The sequence below is a fragment of the Grampus griseus genome, assembly GCF_964374135.1.
Source record: "Grampus griseus genome assembly, chromosome: 15".
NCBI lineage: Eukaryota > Metazoa > Chordata > Mammalia > Artiodactyla > Delphinidae > Grampus > Grampus griseus.
Genome location: NC_139009.1, coordinates 50,505,592 through 50,518,252, shown reverse-complemented (window position 1 = coordinate 50,518,252; position 12,661 = coordinate 50,505,592). Strand labels below are relative to the sequence as shown.

Genomic DNA, 12,661 nt, shown 5'->3' with positions numbered 1-12,661 from the left:
ACTGGGCATATACCCTGAGAAGACCATAATTCAAAAAGAGTCATGTACCACAATGTTCATGGCAGTTCCATTTACAATAGCCAGGACATGGAAGCAACCTAAGTTCCATCTACAGATGAGTGGATAAAGAAGATGTGGCACATATATACAATGGAATATTACTCAGCCATAAAGAGAAATGAAATTGAGTTATTTGTAGTGAGGTGGATGGACCTAGAGTCTGTCATACAGAGTGAAGTAAGTCAGAAAGAGAAAAATACTGTATGCTAACACATATATATGGAATCTAAAAAAAAAAAAATTGTTCTGATGAACCTAAGGGCAGGACAGGAATAAGACGCAGATGTAGAGAATGGACTTGAGGACACGGGAAGGGGGAAGGGTAAGCTGGGATGAAGTGAGAGAGTGGCATGGACATGTATACACTACCAAATGTAAAATAAATAGCTAGTGGGAAGCAGCTGCACAGCACAGGGAGATCAGCTTGGTGCTTTGTGACCACCTAGAGGGGTGGGATAGGGAGGGTGGAGGGAGACGTAAGAGGGAGGGGATATGGGGATACATGTATACATATAGCTGATTCACTTTGTTATACAGCAGCAACTAACACAACAATGTAAAGCAATTATACTGCAATTAAGATGTTAAAAAATAAAATAAACCTGGAAGAGGGCCCTCAGAAAACAAAAAAGAATGACTTTCAGCATGAGCACTTGGGTGGAGAGTGGTTAGATGGAATGAAATAGGGAACTTGGAACAGGTTGGGGTAGAAAGAGGAAGAGCAAAATGACAGGACAGCTGTCTATATGGGTCTGAAACTGGAGATAATACATTTGAGAGTGGTTGTTGGGATTTAAGGGGACCAATGAATAATGCCCCCTAACTTCTGAGTTCAGAAGCAACTTGAGAAATAGACCTTAGGGAACAAAACCTTAACTTTTGTTAATTGATTAAGCTAGATTATAGAGTATAGTTTTGATCTGTAGACAAACCTGGACTTTTTAATATCTTCCCCGAGGACTTAACCTATTGCCCTGCACTGCTTATCTCCCTATTTCAGAAATAGAGCCTGCCCCAGTAAGATTGTATCATGTAGGAGAGAGGACTTGGGTGCCTGCTGCAGGGGGCACGGATCCAGAGAGAGAGAGAGAGAGGAGAGGAGAAAGAAGCACCCAAGCTGTCGGTGAGTCACTCTCCCTGGGGGAAGGACTGAGTGTTTCAGCAGGAAATAAATGGTATACTTAAAGAGGTAATTTAAGGGAATGTAGCAAAGGGATTATTTGCAGAGGTGTGGGCAAGGTTAAGGGTACAAAAAAGTGATGTGGAAGCATCCAGGATTTACATGGAAGTTCTAGTTCTAGGGACAAGAGGAGGGAGCTCGTACAGAACTCAGGAGAGTTGTAGCTGAGGCAGAGGCGCTGCCCAACAGGAATGTGGCAGAGGGAAGGAGTCAGTGCCCAAAGTGTGCCCTTGACTGCCAGCAGTAGGGATGGGCTGGGGGCGGTGAGGGGGGAAATATCCAGCCTACTCATTCTTCCCACCATCTAAACTCCCTCCCACTGACGAAACGCACAGGAAACCAGAGCACTATAATGACAAGGGAATGTAGTCTGTTAAGCAGTCAGCCTGCCCAGGTACAAAGTAGGGCAGAAAAGGGTGGGAATGGGCAATCAGAAAATAACCAACACAGGGACTTCCCTGGCGGTCCAGTGGTTAAGACTGTGCGCTTCCACTGCAGGGGGTCCAGCCCGATCCCTGGTCGGGGGACTAAGATCCTGCATGCTGGGCGACAGGGCCAAGAAGTTTAAAAAAAAAAAAAAAAAAAAGGAAAAGAAAAAAGAAAAGAACCAGCACATGGTTCTGTCCTCACCTTTATGAGACTAACTTCCACACCCTGCCCCCTACCATCCACTGCTCCTTGGAGTCCCTCCTTCAACCACTGTTAGGTCGTTTAGCTTTTGTTCCAAGAAGGCTCTGAAATGGGAGCAGAACAGTTATTTAATAAAGTTTTCAATGCCCACTGCACCCTAGGGTGAAAACTCATCACTGTCCTCTTTCCTATCCCATATTTGCTCAGCTGTATTGTCCAACTGGTTTACCAGAAGATATGCAATGGGATCAAATGACAGTATAAACTTATGATAATATGATGTTTGACAATGATACAATGCCAATAAAATTGAAATGTCTCAAATAACGTTCTTCCATTACAGAATCTCATTGATTCTAGGATGTGAATTTTTTCCCACATTTTAACCTCTCTAAAATTGGGAGTCATATTACAGTCTCCTCAGCCAGGCAGCTGTTATGTTGGAGGTGTCATTGCCTGCCATGTGCATCAAAACTGGCAGAATGGGTGTCAGCAGCTTGGAAGAAAACCCAGCAGACAGAGCAGAGTGTTGTTATAAAATGCTCCCTCACGAGGTGCTGTTGATGACACAGATGGTGGTACCATCTGAGATCATTCAGGCCACTCTGAGTTAAAAAGTGGTTCAGTCATAGAGACAGAAGGTAGATCGGTGGTTGCAGGGGCTGGGAGAGTGGGAGGAATGGATTGGGGAGTGACTGCTAATGGATACAGGGTTTCTCTGGGGAATGATGGAAATGTTCTGAAATAGGTGGTGGTGATGGTTGCACAGCATTGTGCATGTGCTAAAAACCATTGAATTGTACACTTTTAAAGGGTGAATTTTATGGTATATGAATGGTATCTCATTTTTAAAAAGTGATCCAGAACATCGAGAGAAGCTGGGTAATGGATATATGGGAACACTTTTTACTATTTTTGCAAGTTATTGTGAGTCCAAAATTATTTCAAAGTAAAAAGCTTTAAAAAGTACCTTTTGGAATACCATCCAATATGGAGGTCTTATATTTTTAAAAATCTGTATTCAGTTCAATAATATTAAATTTTATCAAAAGCTTTTCACAACAAAGGAAACCATAGGCAAAATGAAAAGACAACCTACAGACTGGGAGAAAATATGTGCAAACAGTGCAACCAACAAGGAATTAATTTCCAAAATATACAAACAGCCCATACAGCTCAGTATCAAAACAAAACAAAACAAGCAACCCAATCAAAGAATGGGCAGAAGACCTAAATAGACATTTCTCTAAAGAAAACATACAGATGGCCAACAGGCACATGAAAAGATGCTCAATATTGCTAATTATTAGAGAAATGCAAATCAAAACCACAATGAGGTACCACCTCACACTGGTCAGAATGGCCATCATTAAAATGTCTACAAATAACAAATGCTGGAGAGGGTGTGGAGAAAAGGGAACCCTCCTACACTGTTGGTGGGAACGTAAATTGGTGTAGCCACTATGTAGAACAGTATGGAAATTCCTTAAAAAGCTAAAAATAGAGTTAGCATATGATCCAGCAATCTCACTCCTGGGCATATATCTAGAGAAAACCATACTTCAGAAAGATACATGCACCCCAGTGTTCATAGCAGCACTATTTACAGTAGCCAATACATGGAAGCAACATAAGTGTCCATTGACAGATGAATGGATAAAGAAGATGTGGTGTGTGTGTGTGTATTCATATATATATATATGAATATTACTCAGCCATAAAAAAGAATGAAATGATGCCATTTGCAGCAACATGGATGGACCTGGAGATTATCATATTAAGTGAAGTAAGTCAGACAGAGAAAGACAAATATCATATGATATCACTTATATGTGGAATCTAAAAAAATGATACAAATGAACTTACTTACAAAACAAATAGACTCACAGATACAGAAAACAAACTTATGGTTACCAAAGGGGATAGTGGGGGGGGGGAGATAAATTAGGAGTTTGGGATTAACAGATACACACTACTATATATAAAATAGATAACCAACAAGGACCTACTGTATAGCACAGGGAACTATATTCAATATCTTGTAATAACCTATAATGGAAAAGAATATGAAAAAGAAAAAATATCTGTATTCAGAGTCTGCTTATAGACATGTGAACTATCTTTTAGGGGAAAAAAGTAAAAGGATATTCAACAAAAGCTCTTTTCCAACTTTGAAAATAAGCATGATTCAGAATATTTGAATTCTGAATATAAAGAACTTCTAAGAATACTTTAAGTTTTTTTGCTCATATTCTTTTTAATATATGCATGAGAACAATGTACGATAAAGATCTATGTCTAAGTCTAAAAGAGCTTATTAAGAAAGTATAAGATAAACGTTTTAAGTGACAAGTGTTGTGCAAACTTTAGTGGGCATTTTCTCCCCCTCTCTTGGTAGTGTGTTAGATGTTATGAAACATAGTATTACATCCCCATAGAGGACTAAAAGCTCCCAAATCAAATCTCCTTGCTCTGGTAAGGTAAAGACCACAGACATTCAGGTCCATAGTTATCTTCTACACAAACTCTCATCCTGTTCAGCCTCAGCCCAGGGGCATCACTCAGTGCCTCGAAAGAGCGGAGTTCCCTCAGCGGTTGCAGGCAAAGTCTCTTATATGCTCTACTTTTAGAGTCCAAAGGGTTAACAGGACATAGATTTCCCAGCACCAGTCCCACACCCAAGAAACTTAGAAAACAGGGTCAAATCTGCTGGCCCTACCTGGCACTTAGACCAGTTGTATCAGTCTTGATTCTAGGTTTTGAGCTGCAGAAATCAACTCTGCCTGATTTAAGCAGAGAAGGAATGTATTAGTAGTTCTTTGGGCAGTTGGCGGAATCACAGGGAAGACTGGAAAACCTGGTGTTACCTATGAACTGGTCCTGAGAAGACCCTGTAGTCAGCAGCTGAGCCCTGGACCCACAGACTTGGGGAATTCTCTGCTGGGGCTGGGTCTGTGTGTCACTGACTCCTGATTCAAAGTCCAAGGTGGGTGGGTCTCACAGAATAAGCCTTGGTCATATGGCCGCACTCTTGTCATATGTCTTCAAGGAAGCTGGAAATGTGAGTAAGTAGCATTTTCTGCTTCTATAAAAGGAGATAGACTCTGCCTCCAACCAAGACTCTTAAGGAGTGGGAAGAGGTGTAGATGATGGGCACCTAAAAATCAAGATGAATGTCTACTTCAGTCAAAATAAAGTTCTTGAAATCCCAGAACACACACGTAGTACTGGCACCAACTGAAGACCCAGGCAGAGGTCCAGCAGAATCTGAGGGGAGGAGGGAAGGCTGAAAAAACATGAAAGAAAAAAACCTTATTGATATTAGCCTTGTTTGAATGCCTCTCCGTCTATATATCACTTTTCTATAGTTCTTGACCTGTGAACTTTAAAAAAAATTTTTTAATTAATTTATTTTTGGCTGCACTGGGTCTTCGTTGCTGTGCGCGGGCTTTCTCTAGTTGTGGCAAGCAGGGGCTACTCTTTGTTTTGGTGCACGGGCTTTTCATCAGGGAGGCTTCTCTTGTGGCACACGGGCTCTAGGCTTCAGTAGCTGTGGCACGTGAGCTCAGTCGTTGTGGCTCGCTGGCTCTAGAGCACATGCTCAGCAGTTGTGGCACATGGGCTTAGTTGCTCTGTGGCATGTGGGATCTTCCCTGACCAGGGCTCGAACCTGTGTCCCCTGCATTGGCAGGCGGATTCTTAACCACTGTGCCACCAGGGAAGTCCCTTGACCTGTTAACTTTACATGGTGTTGGGAGAAGTCTTTCATCAAGATGTTAATTATGGCCTAGATTTACCATATCATATCTGGAAATTGAAACCTTCCCAGCCTCTTGCAAAATTTAGAAATTTTTAATGATTCTCCAGGATTTATTGGAGGCTTATTTCTTCCCCACTTAAAAACCCCTTAATTTCTATTTCCCCTGTGTCCCTGTCAAACTAAGGACACAGCCACATTTCCTCTTGTGAGCAGTCATTGCAATGGTGTGCTGGTAAACCAGCTCTGTGTAAGAAAAAAAAGCCCTGATTGATAGCACTTGCCAATTTCCTTGGTGTAAATACTCCCACTGTGGAAGGTTTCAAGCTACCAAAGTTGCAGGTACATCCCTGAATATTTTATTTTATTTTTATTTATTTATTTATTTTGCGGTACGCGTGCCTTTCACTGCTGTGGCCTCTCCCGTTGCGGAGCACAGGCTCCGGACGTGCAGGCTCAGCAGCCATGGCTCACAGGCCCAGCCGCTCTGCGGCATGTGGGATCTTCCCGGGCCGGGGCACGAACCCGTGTCCCCTGCATCGGCAGGCGGACTCTCAACCACTGTGCCACCAGGGAAGCCCCCTGAACATTTTAGTGTCAGCTTTTACGAGCCCTTACGAGCCACACAGCCTCTTGCCTGGAATTTCTCAGGCCTCCTAAAGAAGTTGTGTCACTTGCTTAGTCTGGAGAATCTCTCATAGTGGATTCCTCAACTAAAGCTGCTATTGAATATGTGTTCCGTGATGGCAGAGGTCTTTGTTCACTGCTGTACTCCCAGGGCCTAAAACAGTCCCTGGCACACAGAAGGTTCTCAGCACATACTTGTTTGTGGTGGTGGTTCTGAGGCTCTTCCCTGGGGCTGGTGAGGACAACCACCTCTGCCGTGTGCTAGTCCACAAAGCACTGCCTTTCTCTTGGGTCAAAGGCAGCAGAGACTTTCCCTATGTCCTCTTTCTCTGTGAAGTGGCTCATGTCTCTGATCATCTGTTTGCCTCTGTTGTTCCACTTCTCTTTTCAGGAAGACTCAGCCACATTTTTAACACTTTAACTTGCTTCTTGAGTTGATCATTTCCTTCTTTATCACATCAGCCAGCACCATTTGCTGTACTGATTAATGTTTTCCTCTTTATTTCCCTATGCTTTTGAGTCCAGACATTTGCTTTTCTGATATACTCCTTGGATTCTGTCTTGTGAGGTCCACCTCAGTGAGCCATCTGTAGTTAGGAAGTCTTGAGTCTGCCAGAAACGTGGCTGTTGACACAGATCTTGTCCTTTATCCGTCTTCCTGGGTGGATGACCCCTCATGGATGCTGTTGTCCTACTGGACCAATATCTAAGGCCTGGACTCTATCTGCCACTGTCCTACCTAGTTCTCCTGCAGCTCATCTCACCTTCCTGCGCCTTCCCTGAACGTCCCCTTTCAAAAGTTTCCTGGGTTACATTCCCTCAAGGCACACGCCATGCCTGCATTCTCTTCTATTACGATAATTGAGCCACCTCGAAACTCACTGGTAATGCTAGCAGCATGCTATGCTCCTCTTTCCAGATCTCCCAGCTCAAACCTGGCCACAGTTGCGTGACCAGGTGTAACTGTTGCAGTCTTTAAAGGGTGATGCCCCAATTAAACTTACTGTTGACTCCTTATCTGACCTTTAAAGATGGTACTTCTCAAGAGCTTCCTGGAACTGCACTCCTGGTTTTGGCTGGCAGGTGCAGATTATTCCAGTCTGTTCTCTGAAATTTCACCTCCCTCCATTAGAGTTCTTTGGATCCCAGTCACCTTTTCTGGTCTAGTAATAACCAAAACAAACAAACAGAATGGTTTCTAATACCTTCCTTGAGAACATAGGTCCAAGTGTATCTCCTTTCGTCTTTTATGTTGGACTAGGCTGGCCCCCACCATCAAAACCTGTCTCTTAAGGAAATCCTTCTCCCTACATGGCAGTGGTGGTAAGACGCAGTGCTGGCCAGTCAGAATGGACATGGGCTGCAAACATCCAATGTGTGTCTCTGGCTGACACAGCCTGGCTCCTTTATTTATCTTTCTCTCTCCAACTGTTCTCATTCTGATTTCAAGATCAAATTTTTTTAGAGAAAAAGTTACTCATGACTCTTACTAAAGGACGGTAAGGCAGACTTTATTCAGCACCACTGTGGTAGTTGTAGGAACCAGTGGGATTTTGCAGTAGGGGAGAGATATTGGGCTCAACTTTGAATTGGGCTCAACAACAAGGAAAAGTGAGAATTTATAGCCGAGGAGCAGGGAAGGGGGGTCAGTGGATGGAAATTTACTGAAATATCAGGGGTAAGTGGGGGCGGGGATTTTCGGCTAAACCATCCTAACCTTCTTGCTGAAGGCAGGCAAGGGTGACCAGACGTCACCTGGGGGATGGTGGAGGATGAGGGACCTAATCAGATATCGAGGGAGATCAGAAATTGAGGATGGAGTTAAACTGACTTAGCGGGGTTCTTGCTAACGATGGACAAAGTAGAGATGAACACGGAAGCCTAAAAGTCAGGGCCTAGTTGAAAAGAGAGTTCAGGGCTTCTCTGGTGGTGCAGTGGTTGAGAGTCCACCTCCCGATGCAGGGGACACGGATTCGTGCCCCAGTCCGGGAAGATCCCACGTGCCGCGGAGCAGCTAGGTCCGTGAGCCATGGCCGCTGAGACTGCGTGTCCGGAGCCTGTGCTCTGCAATGGGAGAGGCCACAACAGTGAGAGGACCGCGTACCGCAAAAAAAAAAAAAAAAAAAAAAAAGAGAGAGAGTTCAGAAGAGCCAGACTGGAGTTTGGTCAAGGAGAGAATCTTTGTTAGTTTCTAAACCAATCCAGCTCCTCCTTGATTCCTAGAGACAGTATGTCCCTGGCATTAGGCCTCTTACTACTCCTTCCTAGTCTTTGGTTTACTAATATTTTTATTAATGTCCAAAAAGATGTCCTGCCACCTATAAAATAAGGGCCTCTTTTCCTTTATCTGTTCAGGGATGAAAAGCCACCACCCTCTGTGGCTGACCCTCCAGATCTGAGCCTTTAACCAAAGCCAGAGCCAGGCTTAAGCAATAAAGCTAGAGAGGACTTTGATCTGCGGTGGGGTTTGAGGGTGATTCCAGGAGTCTGTAGATCAGTCATTAAGGAATCAGGAGGTTAATTCCACCACAGTTTACTCCTTGGCTCTAAAACTGGACTCAGTTCAACATAACATAAGGAGGAAGAGAATTGGAGGCAGATGACTTAATGCACAACTAGTATAGCCTAACCCTGTCCTCAGGTGGTCCTCAGACCAGCAGCATCCCCTGGGAATTTGTTAGAAAATACAAACTCATAGGCCTTACCCAAGACCTACTAAATCGGGTGGTGGGAGCCCAGGAAGCTATTTGAACGAGTTCGCTAGGTGATTCTTATGAATGTTAGCATTTGAGAACCACAGCTCTCACCCAGGTGGAGCTTAGTTCCATTTACAGAAAGTTTCATGTGAAACTTAGCTTCTTTTGGGCTGTTCCTGCCTGAGAGATATGGTAGGAGCAGCAAGAAATTTTCCCAACCACTAATACCTAAATAACTTGTTCACTGAAACTCTGCATGTTTTAAGTGACAGAAAGACCCATCTAATCCCCATGTTGGGCATACCTGCTTAGATCTATAAGTTGCAAAAACCTGCAAAGCCTGTGTACACGGAGGTGGCAAAGGCTTGGGCCTGCCGAGGTCCTGTGACACCAGGCTCATTAAACTGCTGTGTCTTAAAGCAGTTGAGGACCTGGAAGCCCTGTGCTGACTAAAGTATTGACACCCCCTATCCCTGTCACCCCTGAATCATCGCTCTCTCTGGATATATCTTAAATCTCCAAAGCCCTATCATTGTGCCTGTTCCTTAAGCTTTCCTGGTTTGTAGGCCATGGTTTGGGGGTGGGGAGGAAACAAATCAAATCCCCCTCCTCTGAGTTCAGAACCAACTGAGAAGTAAGATCAGGACTCTGCTAGGGATCAGCATGTCAACTTTATTGCTGATAAGTCGGATTGGGAAATGCAGCTGGGAATCTGCAGCTACCGCTGGGTTTCCTCACGCCTCCCCGCTGAATTAGACCTCCCAACCCCAGCTGCCTGCCTCCTGGCTTGCTGGGGAGGTTGCCAGACCCAGAAGTGTGGTCACTAGAGCTAGTGCATCGTTTCTCCAACCCTCCCAATCAATTCCTATACTCGCTCTTTGGAGGAGCATGGTAAGTGGTGGAGAGACAGGCAGGAGAGGGGCTCCAGTACCATTCCTTCTTGGGGAGGATGTGAGGATTCAGGAACAGGTCTTCCCTGCCTGTGGGAATAGTATTTGAGGTCACTGGCATCAAAGAGAGTCTAGAACGGGAAGAGGGGAAGGTCAGGACTGAGGCTCACATTTAAGCATGGTTTCAAAGAGGAAACCCCAGCCAAAGAAACTGAGAGGAGAGGCCAGAGAGAGGGGCAGAGAGACTAAGAGCATGGGTGCCACAGAGGCCGGGGAAAGAGCGTCTTAAGGAGAGAGCGATCAGCACAGTCCACATTCCAGAGGAACCTAGTGAAATGAGGAACAAAAACTGTCCCTCAGATTTAGGCACTTGGAATCTCCTGGTGACCTTACTGAAAGGTGGGAAGGAGAAACAAGCTTTGTGGTAGTCACTGAAGGGTGTCCAGGAGGAGAGTTTCTTAAGGGGGGACAAAGCTTGTTTGAAAACTGATGGAGAAGGACAGTCACCTGCGCTTGTGAGGTTGTGGCGGAGGTAAGTAGCCTGTGCCCCACCCTCCAGGCCAGGTGTCTTGGGTGCAGGCTCTGGCTGTCTCTCTGGAGCACATTTTCCTAATTTGAACAAAGTGCAACGTGAGCTAATAGCAACCCTGGATGGGAGGATGCTGGTACCCAAGATGGGGGAATAAAGGATAGTAGGTCACTTAGTTACCTGCAAAGCAGGGACTAGAAGCTGAAGGCTTCTGTCTCCAAATTCAGAGATAGCTCCAAACACCCTTTAGGGCAGAAACAACAAAGGCTCTTCTTCCCTTCGAGAGCTTGCCTTATTTTTGTCAGTCCCTAATTATTTTAGCACTAAGTATTTAAATCCTGATCTGGTAAGATGACCAGGATTCCAAGGTCCTAATCCTCCCTTAGTGACAACCTTTAATTCCCTGGGGACTCACACTTTCGATTAATGGAGGTCTACAAAGGTAACAGACCACCCTCTGATTCTCGGGATGGGAGAGTGTCTTGCTGGACCAATTGGTGGTCTCTCCCTACTGTTATCACTAGCATCAGAGACCATATTCTCTGAGAGCTGGTCTTTAGACAGTTTGTCTTAACCCTTGTCATTGACTTAACCCTTACTTACAATATCTTACTTTTTTCAATTAAATCATCTCCAATTCTGATATCATAGAAATACTACCAGCAGAGACTTCTTAATGATAAGCTTCTCCCAGCTAGTCCCATACTCTTCCTATTTCCAAAATCATTTGTCACATGCCCACATATCTGGAAAACCAAAAATAAGTGGACTTGAAAGAGAGTGGTTGGCCATTTTGCTAAGGATCTCATAGGTCTCTTGGTGTTTGTTTTCCTTTTTAATGTATTTGTTTTCCTGTAACATTAATCAAATTCCAGAAATAAAAACATATTACTAAGGTACATTTAATTTATATTAAGATTTAAATCTGCTATTGAAGGAGAAAAATTAGGATTGATGATAAAAGTTTATTTTAAATTGGCTCTAGATAATTTAGATATGTAAGTTACTTTTTAAACACACACACACAGACACACACAGACACCCCAATTCTATTAAACAGCCAGATCTTAAAAGTCTAAACTTTGGATACTATAATTAGGAGTCATTTAATCAACAATTTCAAGTTAATGAAAATCTACCCATGTTTTTGGTGTTAAAAGGTAAATGAAATGACAGTATAAAGACTTATTAGGAAATGATTAGATAGAGGAGATAACTGGCCTATACAAGGCAAAGTATGATGATCAAAAGTGCTATACAGGGCTTCCCTGGTGGTGCAGTGGTTGAGAGTCCGCCTGCCAATGCAGGGGACACGGATTTGTGCCCTGGTCTGGGAAGATCCCACATGCCGCGGAGTGGCTGGGCCCGTGAGCGATGGCCGCTGGGCCTGCGCGTCCAGAGCCTGTGCTCCGCAATGGGAGAGGCCACAACAGAGAGAGGCCCGCGTACCAAAAAAAAAAAAAAAAAAAAGTGCTATACATGTGGTCACCAGAAACTTGGAACAGACTTTCCTGAGAATAAATTAGTACAGAAACATTACCCATAACATTTATGCCAAACTCTTTTAGCAGATAAAATATTACACTGGGATGTAATAGGCTTTAAAACAACATGATACAAAACAAAACACAGCAGGGACTTATGAAAATAACTTCTAATAAGGTTTTGGCCTTTTCTTTGTGTGGGATCCAAGGTGCAGTGATCTTTGCAAAAGCCCATTCTAGGGTTAACAGTTTGTTGGCTTGACTTATAACTTTTAAATATTTAAACACATATTTCGTAGGCCTCCCTTTGCACTCTTGCCCTGGCAAGTGTAATCCACACTGTGTTGGATTGGACTCTGTCTTCTGCAGCACATCTGGGGCTTTGATCGGCGAGCCCTAGAGACACAACACCCTAACCCAGGGAAGGGCCGGCCTAACCAGAGCAGGGCATATGCTGCGGCAGGTGAGGGGCACAACAGTCTTTGGTGAGCCTCAAATCCTGCCTGGGGAGTGGCTGCTTCATCTGCCTGTGCCAGCTGGTCCTGCTGGAGAACTGTGGTTGGCCAGTCTGTTGTAACTCAGGTGTGCACTTAAGGAAAGCAAACCAAACAGTCCCTGTCAGGCAGTGGGACAGTGAGCATCCTTTCTACCCTCACTTCCTCTAATGGGAGAAATGGTATTTACGCAGGCTGTAAATGGCTCTTTATTCTTCCTAACACATACCATTCTATGATGGAAATTTTAAATGGAGAGGCTGTGATACAACCTAAAAGAAACTCCATTAGTGATGCAAGCGGCCAGAAGGATT

General features: G+C 44.2%; 1 protein-coding gene across 1 annotated transcript in view; it reads left to right on the top strand.

The window, feature by feature from the left end:
• Window positions 1-12,661, top strand: part of LOC309833591 (uncharacterized protein) — a 93,923-nt gene that overhangs the window by 23,204 nt on the left and 58,058 nt on the right. The window contains exon 3 of the mRNA XM_082672004.1: window positions 1,061-1,183. Coding sequence (XP_082528130.1) covers window positions 1,061-1,183 — 123 coding nt within the window. The remainder of the gene's footprint in view (window positions 1-1,060; window positions 1,184-12,661) is intronic.